This window comes from Eublepharis macularius, chromosome 2, assembly GCF_028583425.1.
Source record: "Eublepharis macularius isolate TG4126 chromosome 2, MPM_Emac_v1.0, whole genome shotgun sequence".
In the NCBI taxonomy this organism is placed as follows: Eukaryota; Metazoa; Chordata; class Lepidosauria; order Squamata; family Eublepharidae; genus Eublepharis; species Eublepharis macularius.
Window position 1 is genome coordinate 71,046,008 of NC_072791.1, and position 22,100 is coordinate 71,068,107.

The 22,100-nt window shown below is 40.2% G+C and overlaps 1 protein-coding gene across 1 annotated transcript in view; it reads right to left on the bottom strand.

Moving 5' to 3' along the window:
- The window catches only part of RGS6 (regulator of G protein signaling 6), a 132,746-nt gene that overhangs the window by 2,432 nt on the left and 108,214 nt on the right, over window positions 1-22,100 (bottom strand). The window contains exons 14-15 of the mRNA XM_054971064.1: window positions 19,013-19,102; window positions 9,953-10,006 (exon numbers count right to left, since the gene is read on the bottom strand). Of these exons, the coding sequence (XP_054827039.1) occupies window positions 9,953-10,006; window positions 19,013-19,102 (144 nt within the window). The remainder of the gene's footprint in view (window positions 1-9,952; window positions 10,007-19,012; window positions 19,103-22,100) is intronic.

Below are 22,100 nucleotides of genomic sequence, written 5' to 3' on the forward strand. Positions count from 1 at the left end.
TGCATGGTGTGGCACCAAGGGATAATTAGTGAAAAGTTCACTGATTGTCACAAAGGATCCCCCCTCTCACCTAATAGCACCAAAAACAAGGCAACATGGATGAAAGTAAGCTCTGGCCCACTGAGATACTAAACCTGCTGCTAGCTTCACTTAGAGGTGTGGGGGAGGGGGCAACTGGGGTCCTGCAGGGAAGGCTGGGTCCTAGTCTCAGGCTGCCTGGCATCAGCTTCCTGAGTTTTCTTTCACTAAGAGCAGTTGTGGAGATGTCCATATATGCTTTAATCAGTCTCAGCATCAAATCACTGGAATCTATAATGTATACTCAAAGTCTAAATAAACATGACACAAGAGATTAGAGATGCACAATTAAGCTCCACCCCCCTTTAAAAGCTAATTAGTACTCAGTTGCTTTGAATATTGTGGAGGGGGGGTGGTCAGAGTGAGCATGTTCAACCTCTTCTCTCCATGCCTCTCATGGCTTATATCAGCATCTCCCTAAAAGCTGCAAGTAGCTCCAATTGGGAGTGGAGTAGAATTCCGACATTTGTACCTCTTTCCCCCTCTGTGGAGCTGATTGTAGCTTTGGAGGGGTGATTGATATCATTGAAGAGGCATGGGAGGACATACTGTACCCATTCCACTCTTCCTAGATCTTCAAAGCAGCTGTGTGGACTGAGTTACTAGGAACTTTTAAAAAAAATTATTACAGATCCTACTCATAGATCTTTCTCATCACATTTTACCTGATCCTCAGTTCTTTACCTGAGGAAGTCTGATGCCGAGGGTGAAATTTTATTAGGATATACTTGAAAAACTCAACAGGAGGCTTCAGGTCCCCCAATATGGGGCCTTCCTTGCTATTCTAACGTGGATAGTTGGTTTTCTCTCCACTGTCAGCTTCCTTTCATAAATCCTTGATTATTCTTCTTCCTTTTCCATGTCATAAATAAGCTGTAGGAGCATGAGATCCACTTAGTCCAATGAAGATTCAAACCTTTGCTAAAAGGTTAGAAGTGGAACAATAATTCATAACAGGGTTGCCAGCTCTGAGTTGGGAAATTCCTGGAGATTCGGAAGATGGAGCCTGGGGATGGCTGGGGTTTGGGGAAGCAGGGACCTCAGCAGACTGTAATGCCATAGAGTCCACTGGAGATCAAGTGTAATTTCGAGAGGTTGTAATTCCATCTGGAGGCTGACAATCCTGATTCATAACCATATCACCCCGTAACTCCTGTACTGAATCCAGATTATTGCCCCAGGGAAAGGAAGTATCTGTATGGTAATTCATCTGCTCTATACTAACATTATTACAGTTTGATATCTTCTCTTTGAATGCCAGATTTCTTAGCTCTCTGGGAATAAACAAATATTCTGGGAGAACATAACCTTCATCTATGATGAAAACAAAGGTATTGGGGATGATGCTGTTTCCTGGGTAGAAGTAATTCCTGAATTCAGGTTAATATTATTCTATCACATGTACTGCACTGGGTCTTTCAGTATCTGTACAGATACAAACCCTAGACAAAGTAGAGTGTGTGTCAGCACACACACACGCACTCACACACATAGTTTATTGAAACAGAGAAGATTTCTCTTGATACAGTTCAAACTCTCTAAGTGTTTTCAATGTATGGTTTCTCTCTAGAACATAAGGACCGTATCATGTAATTGTTTTTCTTTTTATTGTGGTAGAATTTGCCAGAAAGCAATGATACACTCAGCAGACATAAGAAGAGTAACATAAATTAAAAGAAACAATGTTGAATGTTCAATAGATATATATTTAAAAGCAACAATAAAGAAAGGAATGGTGAGAGAACATAAAATCCACAGATAAGTTCACAGAAATCCAGCTCAAATGAGGATTTAAATTAGTATACATATAGCATGCAATGGACAACATAAATCAACGTAAGATCAAGCTTATATATATTTTTAAACCCATAAATCAAGACATGACATCTCATGTAGGGAGCAGCCCATCCAAACCCACACTTCCTTGTTGAAACCAGGAGACCGCGCAGTAGGAGCGCGTGATTGATTGATCCTTTCACACCTACGCCTTGAATTTTTAAGGGCAGGAGCTACATGTGCAATTATCATACCAAAGTCGATTTTTTTAGAGCATACATGGTGCTCTTGACTGTGCATACAAGAGTATATACAAAGAACCAGTTCTAGTAACAAAGTACTAGTTCTAATAACAAAGTACTGCATTCTAGTAACACACTACAGTGCAATCCCATTCAGAGTTAGAACCTTCTAAACCACTGATTTCAGTGGAAGAGTATAGCTCTGCTTCAGGACTGTGCTGTAAAAATAACATGTCACAGAAATAGAGCGTTAGTAGATCAGGGGTGGGTCTTGCCCTCAATTTTTTCCTATTGTCCCCCTTCCCCCCTTATAGCACAAAGAATGTGCAAAAATAGAAAATCACTAGATTTTAGGAGTGCTTCTAAGTGTTTCTGTTCTCACTGCTAGAGATGGAAGCAACCACAAACTAGGAGCTTCGTGGACTTGTATGCGTGATGAAGACCACCACACTTATCAACGCTAGAAGACTTGCAAGAGAGAAAAAGGGCCACTGCTGCTTAGTGTCATCCTTTTCTGTTTCCTCATAATGTTCAGCTAAAATAATGGGTGACATCAGTGTCATTGTGCTGCTTGTTGACCTACCCCCTCACTCACATCACTGGCTGTTGGGAGGTAAAGCAACACACAGCATGAAGACATCAGTTCATGCGCTGTATTTATCTATAGGTCACAGGGAAGAAGACGGCAAAGAAACGATGAACAATGGCAGTTCTGTGTCCCTCAAACATTTACTAAAGCCCTAAATCTCTTCATCCAAATATATTTAAGTAAATTGCTGTTCCTCAACATTGCCCAGTCCACCATAAAATCAACTAGTAGTGAGAACATGTGATAATCTTCTCCTCTATATAACAAGGCTGAAGATGTTAACATCTATTGTATTCTTTGTATTCAATAGGATCAAGTGAATACTATACTTAATTTGAAAAGATTTGCTAGGAACAAAAATTCAAACTGATTTTTAGAGGTTAGGGATTCTTTCTCATGTTTTTAAAATGACGCCTTTATTAAGACTGCCACATCAGATTATGGATTTAGCATTTAGGCAGAAAAGGCTATTCCTTGCAGCATCTGTATTAGCTGTAGAATGAATCAGCTCTTATCACATGCAGGATAAGAGGATGTACCTCATGGATTCTACAGGAAAGGCCTGTCAGATGAATCTCTACCCGATGAAGCCAAATGAATCTCTACTGCTTTACTGTCATGAACAAAGCCCTGGGGGAGATGGAAGATGCTGGGATTGGCTAAAACACACATCATGCAAACATTTGTCTAATAAACTGACATATTGCACTTGTGTGAGAATACTCAGAATTAAACAAATCTTCCAACATAATCACTGACATTTTGAAAGTTAAATTTTGATGGGGAAAACAATCAAATTTTACATCAGAAGTTGAGCACTTTACACTGGTTATTGTCTCGTGATTATTTGATTTGGCAGTCATAATGTACAAAATCCCACAAATAATCCATAAATATCTCATGATAATAAACAATACTGCATACCAGTCATCAAAGACTTTTTTAAAAAACCGTAGCATTATGATTATTAAATAAATTCAAATATTAAACACCATTTCCAACTATGAAATATTGTAAACTACGAAAAAAATTAACATGTCGTCTATTAAATAATATCAAACATCAGAAGTTGAGCACTTTACACTGGTTATTGTCTCTTGATTGTTTGATTTGGTAGTCATAATATACAAAATCCCACAAATAATCCATAAATATCTCATGATAATAAACAATACTGCATACTAGTCATCAAATACTTACTATCAAACATTTAATGCAGTCACCAAATAGACAATGAAATACCAGCTGATGTAAATAAAATATTGCTTTAAACATTTGATTTCAAATATAGTAAATTGCCCAATACCAACATCAAATGTTCTGTGAATGTTCAATGAATATCAAATAAATATTCAATATATGAAGGTTTTGAGTGAATTGTTGGAACGAAGCTCTATCTTAAACTAATTTTCTGACTGTCCTTACTGGATTAAATGCTTTATGTGAGACTTTCTCTAGATGGGGGGTCTGTTCCTGTTACCAGGTATTCTAGCCCTGTAATAGATCCAGAGGAGTTAGGCGTGTTAGTCTGTAGTTGCAAAATAGAAAAGAGTCCAGTAGCACCTTTAAGACTAAGCTTTCGAGAACCACAGTTCTCTGTAGCCCTGCAATATCCCCCCTCCTTTCTTTACCATAAAAAGAACATAATGTGAATCAAAGTCAAGCTATACATATTTTGATAAATATCTGCTAATCACAGCATTCACAATTATTTACATTAGAGGTCATACATGTTTGTTGGTGCACGTACACTCATATATAAATTCACAGTTCTTTATAACTTGCACTGAAAGGGAATGGGCTAGTGGCCAGTGATACACAAATGGTTCAAATGTTTTTTTTTAAAAAATCATATATACACTGCAAAGGAAATATTTTGCTGGCCTGCTAGAAAAAAATCAAGCAGTTTATGGTTGTTGGGGGTTTTCCGGGCTGTATTGCCGTGGTCTTGGCATTGTAGTTCCTGACGTTTTGCCAGCAGCTGTGGCTGGCATCTTCAGAGGTGTAGCACCAAAAGACAGAGATCTCTCAGTGTCACAGTGTGGAAAAGATGTTGGCAGGTCATTTGTATCTACTCAGGAGGGGTGGGGTTGAGCTGAGTCATCCTGTAAGAGTAGATACAAATGACCTGCCAACTTCTTTTCCACACTGTGACACTGAGAGATCTCTGTCTTTTGGTGCTACACCTCTGAAGATGCCAGCCACAGCTGCTGGCGAAACGTCAGGAACTACAATGCCAAGACCACGGCAATACAGCCCGGAAAACCCACAACAACCATCGTTCTCCGGCCGTGAAAGCCTTCGACAATACATCAAGCAGTTTATAATTGCCAAATGCAATCTCTTGGACCCAGGCTGCCTAGAAGCCAAAGGCCCTGTTTCCACCCCCCCCCCCTCCCATATGCCACGTGTGCCCAAATAACAGTAAATAAAGGATGGACAGTTGTTATAGTTGCCAACTGCAAGGTGGGACATTCCTGGAGATTTGGGGGGGTAGTGCCTTAGGAGTGCACAGTTTGGGAGGGGAGGACCCTCAGAGGGGTATAATGCCATAAAGTCCACCCTCCAAAGCAGCCATTTTCTCCAGGGGGATTGATCTTGTAGTCTGGATGTAATGGGAATATGGATTAGAGCACATTATACCTTAGTGATACACGTGTATTGTGAACTCAGTATGAACTTTACTGTAGTTTTTCTACCAGGTTGTATCACCACACAAATGTTCTTTTCATCATTGAAAGCCAATTAAAAATCATGGACAGCAGCCGATAAAGGGTTCTCTAGCTGTTAGAATGGACCAATGATGATCTGCTCACTTAACTTTTCCTGTCACACTCTAAAGATTTATACAGCTTACCTTGCAGCTGGACATAGTATCACCTTTTAGCTAGGCAGAATGTCGCATGATTGAAAAACTGAAAAATTAGTTAAAGCTTAAACCAATCATAATTTTATATTGCTATTGCGTGTGAAAGATCTTAGATTTCTTAGAATATGCTACCCAGATAAAGAATGTCTTGCTGAAAAGAAATCTCATGAAGATGTAAGAAAATTGTATTTGACTGTGTGCTTATTGAAAATTCAGTGCACTTCATAGTAAACTTGATTTTGAATCAATCTTAAGATTTAATTGGCAGATGTTAGGTGAATTAATCCTTGTTGCTTGTATTTGTTCCATTCTTATTGGTTCTATCATAATAGTAATTTATATTTTGATATCTTGTTTTATTAAAAAGATTAGAGTTTATTTCAATAAAAATAAACATAAAACTGTAGTGAGAAATCTCTGTGTGTCTTGGTTGGAAAAGTAAAGCAAAGAGAGCCTATATAAATTATTTGTACTAATTGACAGGCTTGCCAAGAGTTTTAGGTCTCAAAACTAAGGCTTTGGAGCTATTCAGAGTTAGGATATAAATCTTGACACTGGATAGTTAAAAGCCTTTAATGAGAGAGGGAGAAGCATTCTGTTACATGGAGATCAGTTCTAATTCTGAGAAATCTCCATGCCCCACCTGGATATTGGCAACTGTACCTGGGGCAGATGAGATGGGGTGAGAAATGGGTTACCGACTTCCAGATGGGGCCTGGAGATCTCCTGGAATTACAACTGATCTAGTACTAACAGTATCTGCTCTCTAATAGTAAAGAGTCCAGTAGCACCTTTAAGACTAACCAATTTTATTGTAGCGTAAGCTTTCGAGAACCACAGCTCTCCTTGTCTTCTTCCTCTGCAACCCTAAAACTCCTTTTCTATTGTATCTAGAACAGAACTGTTTGTTGGTGTCACAGAACTCCATGATGTTGCTGGCAACTGGATGTTCAGCTGGAAGGCTGAATTAGTTAAGCAGATGGACTATCAGATGACAAACAGCACAGACCCACCCCCCACCAAATCTGGCAGGTCTGACTGAACACAATAGCCTTGGCCAGTTGGCAGGAACAAACCTGCAAATCTTCTGCAACATCTACATTTCTTTGAGCATTCAGCACACACCCTTCTAACTATTTAGTGTTGTTAACTCAGGGAAGGAATGAAAGGGTTGACTTCCCTTCAGATTTTCCCCTTACAGGTCCTCAGATGGTAGGATGGCTATCTGCTAGATATTGCCAAGTCCTGGCAGAGCACCAAAAGGTGAGCAGCAACACCTTTCCTAAATTCTCTGTCACTGGTGGTAGTTAAAGGCTCCCCCCACCCTTTGTTTCCCCCCCAGAACCCTTACAAATCTCTTAGATCATCACAGGACCATTTGAAGTTTCTGTCTTCAAGGGAAGCCCCATTGCATAATCAAGTCTGGAGTTATTAATCCATGTATGTTTGTGGCCAGGTCTTTTTCTCCAGGAAAGGCTACAGCTGACGAACCAGCTACTGTTGGTAAAAGGTGTTTCAGGCTGCTTCCAACATGTGGATATCTAAGGACAGTGTTAAGTCTACAAGTACGCCCGAGTTGTGCACCTGCTCATTTAGGGGAAATGCAGTCCCAGCCAACACTAGTGGAACCCCCATTCCCAGTTCATCTTTAGTCCCCATTCAAGGTACTTTTGTCTTGCCTGAGTTAAGCTTCAATAGATTATATGTGGATTAAACAGCAGTGTGGGCAACTAAGATCAAGAACAGTGAGGACAAAGGAGAAGAAGAACTCATCAGTCAAGGGAACAAAAGGACACCAAACAACACTGAAGCAGTGGTAAAATTCAGTGATGCCCGTCTCCTCAGAAATTTGGCTCAGTTATTTCAAATATACTAATTTCAAGGCAAATATTGACATCAGGGAATATTTGGTGCAGCCCTAATTTTAATGGCTAATGGCTTTCTGTTTAGTCTTTTATTTAGTTAACTGCTAAAAGTATTTCCTCTATGGACACTAATGACTACAATATGTTTCTTCAATAGTTTTTGAAGACTAGTGGCCATGTTAGAACTAGAGAGTCCTGACAGTTGGAATGTAGCCAGTTAGCCAGAGGTCTGGTTTTTGGTTGCTGGCTGTGGGAGGGCTCTTAGGATATGCTGGCTGCTTTTAGGGAACTGATACTGTTTTAAAGATTACCACAGCCTGGGTCCCATGTTCAATTTGTGTATCTATAAACAAATCAATATTTCCAAAGTGTCATGTTTCTCCTGAATTCTCTTTTCCCAAGGGAATGGATCCTGTGGGAGCTGCCCTTGAAACTTTTTACTGTTTAGGGAAGTGTGGGGGGCTGTAAAATAATATGTATAGCTAACACTGGAAACAGATGCAGTCTTGTTTAAAGTTCTTTATGATTAATAATATGGCTAAGGTTTTTCTGCTGAATGAATATCCAGGCAATGCAACTGCACATGCCTGCACATCATTGAAACTCAGGGCAGGTTCTCTTTTCTTTTTTAATGTTTGAGTGAATATCTACAAATAAAAGCATGTGAGCGCCACATCAGAGGGGACAATACAAAATAACATTAAAGGAGTATTAGGATTGATTTCAGGAGTCATCTCTGCCAGTTATCTCCACCAGAGTAGCTGACTGTTTTGCTTCAAAGATGACAAATGGTTGTGGAATCATGACATATTCTACTCTACAAGCAGATACAAATAGCTGTTAAAGCACACAAAAAGGATTTGTACTGGTCTAATGAGATTTTTGACTTGATTCTTTGAACAGCTGACACCCAGTGAAAGTCATAACTCCTTTTAAAACCCTCCTCATTTTCAAAAGCCATTTGCCATGTGGTATAAGAAATGTTATAAAAATGCTCGCATGGATCACAGAGAGTTTCACATTTGGATCTTTGCCTAAACTTGTTCACAGTTTTGGTCACAGAATATCTTTGGGCATTCTATGCACCTAAACATGTTGAAAATGTCTATGGTTTGCCTCCTATGAACAATGAGGGGAAGGAGTTCATGAAACAAATCTCTTTCCCTGTAGCTTCCTGTGCACCCCAAAATGTTGCCGCAAAGGGTCAGTGGATTCTAATGAACAGATGCAGGGGGCTGCAACTTCAGAGGAAACCAGCAGAAGTCACACCTTTGCCTCTTGCACACACTCTTCCATGAATGGAGCAAGCAGTTGCTCAAGAATGGGGGGACGATTTCTGCCATCCCCCTATTCCTGCTGAAGCCCCTCTCGCTACATCCCACTGTCTCCCCAAAGTTTCTCTAAACTTTAGAAGAAGCGTATCAGGAGCATAGGAGGCTGTAGGGGAAAGTAAGAGAGATTTGTTCTTTTGTTAAACTATTTGAGATCAAATTTTGACAGGACAGTTAATGAATTAAAACTCAAAATTGTTCATAGATGACTGGTTTATTGAAATAGGTTACTTAAACAGATCCCAAAAAAGAGATACCAAAGAAGGAATGAAGACTGTAATAAAAACTTTTTATGCTTGTAAATATATATAACTACCACTCATACATCAAAATAATTATTCAAGAAAAGAAAGTTATTGTAGCCATGTTATAGATCTCAGTAAGCAGGGAAAAACATAGCAAAGAATGTGCCATGAATATCTCAATTACATCAAAACCTGTTTACTCATAACATGGGGCTCTATCCAATCCAGCATGTGTACAGTACTCCATGCAGATGGCTCCCAGCAAGGCATAAGAGAGCCCAGTTTCCCCTCTGTAGCATCCATGCATAGGCATGCACATAGGCACTAGCCCTGTTCACAAGTGAACACAAGTACAATCCATGTATAGTATATAGTTGATTGTTCTTTGTATGTGCATTGAGTATTACTCACGTTATGTCCAACGCATGTGCACTCAACGTGTGATGCAAATCCACATTTATCCAGGTACTTGGTTTTATTTGTAAAGTGAACTTGTGTCAGCTCTTTCTTACAAATGGATGTGCAAACTTACGTGCAGGATGTACATGCATTGACAGTAACACATGAACAGGGCTACTGTGCCATATCCCTGTCCAACCCTACCTCACCCTGGTCAATGAATACAAGCTCAGAGTTTGCAGGCCTTGATGCAGTAGGAGGAAGGAGGGTTGGCTTGGTACATGGGCTCCTGTAATACCCTGACACAGGGTAAGAGGAAACAGGACAGTGTTATTTCCCGGGGGTGCCCTTTGCACATGATGGAACGGACCTAGCCCCTGGTGTTTATCCAAAAATGCGTATCATGAAATTCTGCCTTTTTATTTTATAGGAATTGTATTTTAAATGTGACAGTGCTGCAGTGAAAAATTAATAAAAACCTTTCCTAAGTAAAATAAAATACTGAAGGAGAGAAGGTTTAAAAAATCCACAAACAAAACCAAAAACAAATGAACTTACCACACTGCGAGTGAACTTTTCTAGAGAAGTTCTACGACCTTGCTCATTCTCGGGCTTTAGAAGGAAAAAAAAGTTAGGAAGGAAAAAAAATACCCCCCAAAATCCCTTCAGCTTAAATTTGGCTTTAAAAGCATCAGTGAAAGAAATAGAGAAAATAAAAATTAAACCTCATAAAGATATGGCAACTGGTGTTTGCAACAGCAAAAAAAAATGTACTACAATATCAAGTGCTTGTTTTTTTCCTTGTGAAGGACCCCATTCCTCTCCTTAAAATGTGCTGTAGCTGATAAATCAACAGTCCAAAGAGGATCTGTAATGTTGCATCCCACGTCTGTCAACTCAATGTTTATTTACCCCACATCAATGTTATACTGTTCTTTTTAACTGTACCCTTCTGAGACATGGAATATGTTTTTGATATAGTCCAATTGTTTTCATACAGTATTCTGAGGAACTCTTAGTTTCCATTGGAACATATCAGAAGGTTCCCCAAAGATAAAATTTGATATGCCCCCTGGTCCAAGAACTTACAGCAGGCCAGAATTTGTGGGCCACATGGTAGGGAAGGGTGCAGTCATAGTCGCCGTCTTCCACTCTGGCCAGCCCTTTGTGGGCAGCTCCTGTGGCTTGCGCAGTGAACTGAAAAAATTCAAATGCCAGTCAGTCAATCAGCGACTGGCTGGCTAGACCTTGGGGGTGGGTCCCTGGTCACTGGACCTCAGAAACAATCTGTAGTCAGGTCCACTGGCTGGCTATTTAGGACAGGGCTGGCCAGACAGGACAGCAGTTCAGCACTGATCAGCACCACTTCCTACCCACCCTCTTCTGAAAGGAGGACAGGATGGACTTTTGGGAACTTGATGTTTCACAGGGCTTGGCATGGAATCTGTATGGGGAATGATCCGTGAATTTTTCTGTTTTCTTTGCTGTCACAACTTATGGGTGGCAGTTTGGGCGTTGGGCACAGATTCTTTGGGGGGGAAACAGGGCCTGCGTGCATAGTTTCCCCCACAGATGGGGATCCCCATAAGGGATCTTGGACCAGGCATGGCAGAGATAAGCTCAGCTTGGGGTCTGTCAGGGAATATCTGCTTCCAGGTGACAAGGGATCCACGCAGAGGCCTCTGCCCATGTGGATTCTACTTACTATAATCTCGCGGTTCCCCCCTTCAACAGGTGGGCTGAAGGGGCAAGGGGGTTATTGGCTGGCAGGCAGGTCAGCTGATGCTGGGATCTGCGTCCTATGATAAGCCAATGTTCCTGTCACTCTAACCTATAAAAGTTGTGGCCTTTTCTCTCCAGTTGTTGTCTCATGTCTATTTTGTTGTCTTGCCACTGCATCCCTTGGCCCTCAAGCCGACCTTGCAAACAGTAAATACTTCTCTGAGGGGCTGCCTGTCCATTTCAGAATTTGCCTCAGCAATATGCATATGCAGAGAACAGGGCTCTTTCTTGAAGCCATGGGTTGATGGTAATGTCAATTGGTATGGCCAGTGCTCTGTACAAACTGAACGTGTGCCTTTAAGCATGTCTTGGAACCCTCTGCTGTGTGTAGCATTTCTGTGGTAGCCCTACAGGTATTTCTCAAGAGATAAATTAAGTGGAAAGATTTCTTTGAGAGTAAAAAGTTTGAAAAAACATTCTTCCTGTGTTTCTAACAATGTATGTGCAGTGTTTTGCTTCTTCTTACTTACATACCCAGAGTTCTGAGATAACAGATCAAGTTTCCTTTTCTGTATTTCAGTGAACACTTAACCCCTTTGTTGAGATGCCTGCAAAGGGTTTTGGCAGGATGAGATTAAATTTTTAACAAAAAGTATCTGTATTTTTTTGCTATTCATAAACTAGAAATCATAGATGTTCACTTTAAGAAGGTAGCCGTTCACAGTAACAATATTTAAAAGAAACAAGGCTCAATTCACTTGGCACAAGACAAATCCTTGAAGGAAGAGATAATTTTTCTGGCAAGAATGTCATTCTGTTTGGCACAAAAATTAGAATGGTGATAGGAAAAGCCACCAGCAGAGTGCTTGGGTCCCTGCCTCTTCTCTCGTTCATTTCAATGTGGTTATCAGTGAGGAATCGGCTTGGGAATTCATCCTGTGACATTACCAAATCAGTGAGCAGTCAGGAAATAGCAGCTGATATATTAAGATCTTTTTATGTTTTTGAGTAAATAAAGAAAATCTTCCTAGGGAAAGAATAGTGTTGGTTAGGGAAATTATCTTGTGAGCCGAGTTCTGTATTCTGGTACCGATGCTTAGTGTTTCTGTTACTGTAACCTTATTATGGGAGGAGGAGGGAAGATAGCAGGATGGCAAAGGGTCAGACCCTTTGAGGAACTCTCCTTTTATGTTATTCTCGAGTAAAAAATAACATTAATGACTATTACCTGCTCAAATCTAAATTTTAGTCCTTGGACAGGTGGAAAGAATGGGGGGGGGGATAACAAAAAACACCCAAAGATATGCCCATATAGACTAATCACTTCTAGTGCTGGTGCTGGTGATGCTTATCAAATTCTCCTCTGTAGAATTCTCCCTGAACTTGGGTTACATATTATATACATTTATCAGAGCGGAATTCACAATGTAAGAATTGGGTGCTTCTGGATTTTATTTCTAGAAAGTATGCTTGCCAAAGCAGTTCTCATGCCAAAGCAGTTCTTTTCTATTTATTTGTACATTTTTGCTTTCTTTCCTTATAGAATATTAGGAACATTGCAGCTGTGCTCTTCAGCAAAATAAAACCATATATTTAAAAAATCCCTACAATATAAAAATGTTTTTTTCTCATATGTTTTCCCACATGTGAAGGGGTTTTTTTTGTATTACAGGGCTTTACTTTTTATCTTGTTTTTATACTGTATAGTAGCATTAATGTGATGTCACCTATCTACAGAAAGGCAGCAAAAATAAATAAAATATTTTATTTTCATGGGAGTAGACTATTTTTATATACATTTATAAATCTTGGAGGATTATTTTTGTTCCTTGTGCAAAATCTATTATCAGCTCTCCAAAATTCTATTTTCTGGCTAGAAGACACTCAGACCAGAACCCAAGGCCCAGTGGAAAGAATGGTGGGATAATAACCAGAACTGAGGGAATTTGCTTGTTCCTAGATGGAACTGGGATGCTTCACAAAGAGGTTCCTTGGGATTCTCTGCTTCCTTTGGTCTTAGAACAAAAGTACAGGTTCATCAAAATCCCAGGAGCAAAGATGAGGTGAGATAAAATGTCTAGACAAAGAATGCATAAAAATGGGCCAGGTATCGGCAACTTGGTGCAGGTGGCCTTCAAAGAAACCAGTATCACAGAAAATAAATTTTTTAGTTCAAATTATGTTATTATCATAAGGAGTAGGACATTCTGTATTTTTAAAGAACTTTTCTTTCATACTGAATTATTTTATATGCCATATTGGAGGAAGGAACTAAAAACTTCTCCTTGCTGCAGGAACCCTTTAGTATGCACAATTAAAAAATGTGGAGGTTTGGCCAAAAGCTTTAGACTAATATAGCTTCTCTTATGTATGTAACTGTAGATAACCACAAGTGCCTTGCTTTGGTTTTTCCAATGATTGGTCAATATTCCTACCGATACGTTATAAAACTTGTAATCCAATTTCAAAATTGATCTGTGCACAAAAGTAGCTTTCTGCAGGTGCAATCAATGAAGTTGTGGATGCACAGCAGGAGTATCTCCACCTCTGTATCATGATGTTTATATGCAGGGTCCATTGTACCTACATCTTATCATGTAGCCTCTTGTGTTCTTATGTGTCAATAGCTGCCTGTGACTAGAGGTGGATCAGGGCCATAGTGTTTATGCCTTTCCATTGATTGAACGGTTCAAGTCCAGATCAATTCAGCTACCAAAACAGTTCCTGTAACAAAAAGGTGAGTCACAAAGAAGGTAGCGTCATGACCTTCATCTCTCCTTTTAGCCTGCTACTACAAAACACGCCCCTTCCCACCCCTTTTTGATTTGAAGTGCTGGAATGATCTTCACATTCTCTGTTTGTCATATTGGGATAATAATAGTGGCTTTTTTCCTCCAGGACTCTTATAAGGATTAATAAAATAATGCACATGAAGCACTTTGTTGAACGCTAGAAATGTAGTAGAGAAATATTCTGAGAAGATTGATAGCAGATCAAATAATTAGCAGTGTGCAGTAATTAGCAGTAATCTAAAGTGCTCCCTAACATTTTTGTCATCTCAGGTCATTCTTTTGTCCCACTGTCTTCAGCACTGGCAGGTGGCCACACTAGATTCGGCATGTTTGGGGGTCCCTCTCAGCTGTGGAACGCAACCTCCCCCCTCGTGCCTGGCACCATCTCTGGATGTTTTTCAGCACTGGGCCAAGACTGTTTCTACTTCAGTTGGTATATAGTTTGTTTCTCCTGTAACCTGCTCCTTTTCTGATGTATTATGACTTTAATTGGTTGCTGTTGCTGCCATTTTAGTTGATTTGCATGGGAATTTAAAAATTCAGATTTAATCTTTGTTTATTTGATTATGGGATAGGCTTATAATTTTTAACTGTGTATTGTTGTGAACTGCTTCAGGGATGCATTTTCTGAAGCATACAATACACACAACATACAATTTTTTAAAAAAACAAACAAAATACCAACCTATTTGATAAATTAAGTGGGTGCCTGACTCTTTGTTAACAATGTAGATACTTGCCTGGATGAATCCATTGCAAAATGAAGGTTCTTGGGGCAGTTTCAGAAAAAAAAAGGCAGTGGGTATTTTAACAAAAGTGACCTATATATTTCTCCTGAAGCAAGGGAAATAATGACAAAAAAAGAATCATTCTGTCTGCTGCAGCATTACAACAGTGCCACTCATGACTAAAAATGCAGAATTCAACACATATGACTATACACAGGCTGGTTTATGCACTTTTCAAACATGCAAGAACAAAGAAAAGGGGGCAATTGCTGCAAGAGAGCAAACCAGCCCACTGTTCTAGCGAAAAGTTTGACGGGAGCTACTTAAAGTAACAATGCTTTGATTAGGAAAGCGCTCATTCCAGTTAGATGCAGAAAAGTGGATGAGAAAATGTGAGCCCATATGCTTACTGCAACTACATTATCTCCCCTTTCGTTTCACCCCCATACCTACATTCTCCTACTCTTCCCTCAAAATATCAAGTTCTTTGAACACAGGATCTTCTGCCTGGATTGTTGCCATCACTACATATTTATAAAAACCCTTTAAATAGCACAGGTCATTATGAATGTGATCTTTCCTTTAGATAGACAGAGATTTGTTGTTTGATTAGCACCAAACTGGAGTTTACAACACCCAGAAAAACCATCAGAGCAACCTTATCTGAAACCAACAGAGACCAAATACAGCTGGGAAAAAACATGACGGTCCATGAGTTGTAGCATGAATGTGAAACCACGTTGCATTGTTGCAGGGCCCAACCCCATCAGGTTTCCTATTGGCATCAGGAGGAGGATTCCTCAGGCTGGAATTGATTCCCACTCCTTGCTGCAGCCCTCATCTGTGCAAGTGCAAGAGCAAGGAAGGCAGGGGGCAGGTTTGCCAGTATATACTGGCAGACAGACAGGGAAAATGAGGGAGGGGCAACAGAAGCATAGAGCACTATAGTATGACAACAACACCCCCCGCCGGTAGGCTGGTAGTACCAGACAGAAATGTTTTGCTTGTACCAGCTAGCAGACAGACAGCACACATGGAGAAGGGAAATCAGCCACACTCCCTGAAGACAAACCAGCATGGTGGTGGTATTTAACTTTTAAAAAAAAATACTACACTCTCAGTAAAGCTCCCAAGGAAGTTAAAGGTGGGTAATAGCAGGTGTTAAGGCTTTATCTCCCTGGACAGTAAAATGCACACACCCAAACCAGCTGAGATGTGAGAGCCTGAGATCAATGAAGAGAAAAGATTAGATCATCTCTCCAGACTTGTCCACCAGTTACAGTGAAGACACGTACAATCCGTGTACAGTGAACACTTGATGGTATTGCTCTTTGTATCAAGTAATTCTCATGTTATATTCAACACACATAAAGCTGAATGTGTGATACAAACTCCGTATTAATCCAGGCACTGGTACCCAGTTTCATTTGTAAAGTGAACACATGTTGGCTCTTTCTTGCAAACAGATGTACACTCATACAAGCAGGATGTGTGGTCACTGAAACAGGTGGACAGGGATACTGTGCCAAACAGCATGGCTGTTTCATGATCTGAGATCTTTAAATGTCTGTAATGACACGTAACAGCACTAAACTGCCACACTCTTTCCTTCCCCCCCCCCAAAAAAGCTGTTATGAGGCTCTAGTGGGGAGCAAGGACAATCAAGAACTCCCATACATGTTTGCCTATGCAAGTGAGGATTTTAATTGCTATCTCCTTGAACTTTGGGAGGAAGGATGGCTTAGGCGATGGTGCAATACTTGAGAGCTCCATTACAAATTAGGGAGAGGAAACTGAGATCCAGTGTAGTGCAGTGGTTAACTTGTCAGATTAGGATCTGGAAGATCCAGGTTCAAATCCCCACACTGCAATGAAGCTTGCTGAGAGACTTTGAGCCAGTCACACATTCTCAACTTCACCTTCATCGCCCAGTTGTGGTGAGAAATAAATGGGAAGGGAGACTGATGTATGTGCTCCTTGGAGAAAGGGGCCCAATTAAAATATACTAGATACATAGATACCCAGATATGTGCTTCCTATTGAAACCAATGGAAAAGACTTTCCCAATACGGCTAGCTTTATATCAAAGAAACCACTTCAGGGTTTCAAAATGAAATATGGTCCAGCTCCAAATCCATGGTTTTACACACTCTTAACTCATACACCCTTTTAAATTTAAACAATTTTAAATTAAATCAGTGAACATAAGCAAGAGTAAACTCTCCTGAAGCAATCCTCTAGACTTTTAAATGTGTCCATGTGTGCACATACCCACAAATTTCTAGGAAATTCACTCCCCACCATGACCCCACACAAGGTCTGGAAAGCATAGCCCCATTTTTTAAATAATACCCCACCAAGTACAGCTAGCTGATAGCTCAACAACACAGACTACGTTCTACTAATTCTGGATCCACATTAGTGCTACATTAACATTATCAATAAAGTCTAGTACTTTTCATTATTTGAGAAGCCCTTATTAGAGGCAGCAGAATGTTTATAGCACTCAGAACCATGGACAGCTATAAAGCATTGGCTAAAAGTTGGACATGGTTTACAGGAAGTCTTCCCAATTTGTAACCCTCTCAAGCTCAACACAACCTATCAGCCATGTATGGCACCCACCAGAGGCTCAACTCCAGTCTTAAGTTCAACTGCAACAAATTGCTGACATCAAATATGACCTTACATATCATCATAAAATCTCCACTTTCCCATTCCAGCTAGGCTTAATGCCTCTTATGGAACAAAAAAATCTGCCTGAAGTCAATGTCTAGTGTAAGAAAACGTCACATCTGGTCCTCTACCACCACATGGCATTCACAATGCAAGTCAGTATGTAAAATAAGAGTCTATGAATGAATCTAGCACACATCTGATGCTACATAAATACTAAAGTGCTGTGATAAGATTTAACTAAAACATTACAACACATTACAACACATTAGGCCCAACTCAGTGATTACTTGATTGAAGAAGCAGCAATGTGCTCATGGAATTCCCACATGAATGAGAGTTTATGCATTAATGCCAGGAAATCTTTGTGTACACAATCTTATTGTCACAAGAGGATCTCCCCACATTAAAGTGAATGTGCTTCAGAGCTCCTGAGCATGCAAAGAAGCACTGGATTGGGGAAAAACATAACTGAACACTTCAGGGCACTGGAGCCATCACAATTATTTAAACAGGCTGACTTTAACATGGCAGCATGTGGAAACTCTGGCAGGATGGAGATAGCAGACAGCACAGCAATGGGAAACTACACAAAGCCCAGGCTGAAGCAATTGGGAGAAAATGTAAAAACTGTCATGGAAGTTAAAGAATTACAGGAGAAGTGAGAAATATTTTTTCTGTCATGCATGCGTGCAAACAAGTCTGCAAGACATTTAAACAAGCCAGAAATGAAGATAAAAGCGCCTCTCATCTCTCTACCTCACTCCAAGAAAACTGCCTGGTTACAACCAGATAACCCCTACAAACTTGGCCTTCTATTACTTGTAATAATGAACAGAAAACATGTTCTGGGCAGTGGACATGCCAAAATCAAAAGGGGGAAATGAATGAAAAGAAGGGCCAATTTTTAGGAATTACTGGTCTGAGTAATAATTAGTTCTTGTTTAAAATTAAAGAAGGTAAAAATCTACATAGAATGAAGTGCAAGTAAAAGAGAATGAGAGGGAGTCGACAGGAAACAAAGAGGAAGCCTCCAGGTAAGGCATCCCAAGAAGAACCATGAAATTTGACCTCAGTCTTAAATATCATGGGACTTCGTACTTCTTCCCAATCATAACTGTGATTTTTTTCATATTTGTAGTTTTTATTTAACAAAACTGTAAAGTATCTTTGTCATAAAGAAGAAGGCAATGGATTTGTGCTGTCCAATTCTGAGCATGAAAGTCCCAAACGCAGGAACCAAAGCTCAGCGGCAGAGTATGTGCTCCACATGCAGAAGTCCCAGGCTCAATCCCTCTCTGGCACCTCCAGTTAAAGAATGTCAGATAGAAGATGTCAGGAATGATTGTCTGCCCAGATCCAGGAGACTGTCAGTCAGAGTAGACAATACTGAGCTAGATGGACCAATGCTCTGACTCAGTATAAAGCAGCTTAATATGTGTGTGTATGTTTTCAAATGATTTTTGCAAAGAATGAATTTGCTGAGCATGACTAGTCCTTCTTCCTTACATTGAAGCTATTTATAGGGATGCCAAACATGGACCTTCAAGGAGGAGGAAGCCAAAGTTCTCATTCTGTTAGAAGAAAAGAACAGGGAAGATAAGAGAGCCCCTCCCCATTTTCTTGTTCACATAGCAGCAAGCAGCAGGCAGGAGTCAAGAAGTGGTGAGAGGTGCAATCACATCCTTTCCAATATATACCTTCTTCTTTGCCAGCAACAAGTCTTGATAAGCATTAGAACGGAGGAAACGTGCATAGCTGTCACTCTTCATCAGCTTGTAAATGTGCTCCTGTGGGAAGGGAAGAAATGAGAAGCTGTGATTTGTTAATAGCCAGAGCTCTGGGAACCCATAGAAGAGAAACAGAAATAAGAAGGCACAAATGGAATATCATTTCCTATATCCCTACTGCATGACAGGTGTTAGAAAGAGAGCTGACCTTGGGTTTCCCATCCAGGCTTTTGCAGTTTTATTGATTTGTGTATGCTTTTTTTTTTTTTAAAAAAAAGAGTGGGTCACCATACCAAGTAAATTTGGACTTATGGATCACTATACCAAAAGGTTGGGACCCACTCCTGCCCTAGTTCACTCACTGGACAAGAGAAAGTGTGGGTGTGTTTCTACCTATATATTCCGGCTAGAAGAGACTTTACCAGAAGCCGGAGGGGTAGGTAGCAATCATTTTGGTTTCAGTCCTGAGTACTAACAATGTAGAAGAGCAGCAACAAAAGTACATAACTGGGGAAGGAGCATGTAGAAAATGGAATGGCATTTAGATATATTTTTTAAAAGGATGTTCTCTAAGGACAAGTGCGGCCTCCTTGGCTTGCTACTGAATTATTGAAAGCTCAGTTGGAGCAATGAATCAAGACACAATAACAATACAGACACAACCACCTCAATCCAGACTGAACAATAAATGGCACTGAAGTATTCACTTGCACTGTGCAATCTGCCTTGGGTCTCAGCGAGAAAGGCAGACTCCAACTAACTAAACTAAACTAAACTAAACTAAACTAAACTAAACTAAACTAAACTAAACTAAACTAAACTAAACTAAACATCAATAAATAATGCTTGATAGGTTTGACTTGGGTGCAGCAAAGAATCACAGATTTCTTGACATCCGTACCACATAGCCTAACATTAGACTGGCTTGGAGACAGTTTAACGTCTGCAATCCTACGTATGTTCATTGGGGATCACCACTGTTTATCCATCAAATTCAGTGCACAGGATCATCCCAAGAGTTTGGAATACTAATCTATCCTTGGGCTTAATTAGTGCAGTTTACAGTGATCAAACACATCTGGCAATGGACTGCAAAGAGGATTCTAGGCCCTGAAGTTAAAAAAAAGACAATTACTCAAGCTACTCACAGTTTTTAATCTGAAAGCTTTCTCAACTAAGGCCTGGTTTTCAGGGTGTAAGAATTACATGTAATGGGCAGTTTCACGATTCTTTTCCTCACAGGCTCTCTTTTAGCAGGTAAAGCTAAAAGTGTGGGTTCAAAATTAATGGAGGACCAGCTCAACTGAGGAGGAAAAAGAAGACTGCTGACCCCTTTCTTCACAGATGTTTGTCCACTTAAAAACCACCACCACCCCACCCCTGACATGCTTTAGAAAATAGAAGATCCCTGTATCTTTTGTTTCCCAGGGATAGAAGGAGATTTTGGAAGAAGGATGGGCTAAATTTTGAGCTGACAAAAGGGAAGTGTTGATGAGCCTTCCTTCAAGTAATCTGAATTTACTCATGGCTGTTTTGCTTGAAAAAAAGGAGAGAACTTGGGTAAAGGGATAATGGAACTATACGTAACATAGTTATCTGCCTGGTATACGATTGTGCAGATAAGGATAATGGAACTATACATAACGTAGTTCTGCCTGGTTTATGACTGTGCAGATAAGACATGAATTGGCTCTACAAAGTTTCTGTCTAAGGACTGGTAAATAGTGAAATTGTTAGCATTACTTTGTGGGGGTTGAACTGAGCCATTGTAGTTGCTGATTCAGGTGTTACGTTTGACAGCATGTACAAGGCACACACAATCCTCCCCATAAATACAATTATTGTTTCTTTTGAAAGAGTTAGAGCACATATATTCCAGCTTCAAAACACAATACCACATGTTCCAAGGTGGAAGATTCATGCGTTCCTCTTTCAGAAGAAGCGGTGATCACATGTATGGGGAGGATCATGTGTAACACATTTGTTCTGCCCACACAGTTACAGCACCAAGAACATAAAGTCTGAAAAGGGTTACTGTCCATAACACATCCAAGAAAGAAAGGGATGGAGAAAGAAATTAGCAAGGCACTGATAGTCAGCTTCTTCTGTAATTGCAAGGTTTTAGGGCTTTGCCTCAAACAAAGGACTGGCAGGAATGCTGCAGTGATCATTCTGCAATTCATTTTCATGCAACTTGGGCTACACTGTCCTTTCAACCAGCTGTCATTGGTTCAGCATTGCCTCCACTGGCTCACCTGAGAGCACCGCTGTCCATAGAGGCTCCAACTTGAATGATAGCTTCTGTAATAGTTTAGCTTCTGTATACCACGAATCCAGGCTGGGGATAAGAACCGCTTATGATAACTGATTATACTGATTAAAATCTGGACCGCTAAGGAAATACCAATAATATCTGCTGATATAGCATCATCTGCTTGAAATGTATCGAACCTACAACTTATAAAGATAAATATGCAAATAAAGGGTTGGTAGCAGGAAAAAAAGGGTAAAAGAAAAATAACCAAGCACATTTTAAAAAGAATTAAAGCAATGACAGTGAAATAGGTGGAAATTAATTAGCTGTTCTGTTGCCATTGTCCAACTGGACCTGACATAGTAAGCTCATCATTATTACTCTTCTTGTGTACACTGAATTCAGTAGCATCTGCTCTGAGAGGCTCTCTGGGGCCTCAAGCAGAAAAGTCTTTTCTAGCTCCTGCTTCCAGAAATACATCCATTGGAGGTGCTACATGTTGTTCCTGGGACCTCCTTTATGCAAAACCTTACCACTTAACCAAGGCTCCACCCCCTGAGGGGATTCAGGTCATCTCGCCTATGTGTTACTTTCATGGAAAGACCCCACTATTTAATACTTGAGGGGACAGATATGTGAAGAAAATGGCTGCCTCTGTCTTCTGAAGTCTGGTCCTTATAAGCTGCCTTGTTGAAAATTAGGCCCACAGTTCATCTAATCTTGCAATCAGATGTTCACAAGCAGGACATGAAGATGGGGGCCTGCTCCTGTGGTTTGTCTCCAGCAGCTGGTGCTCAGAGGTAT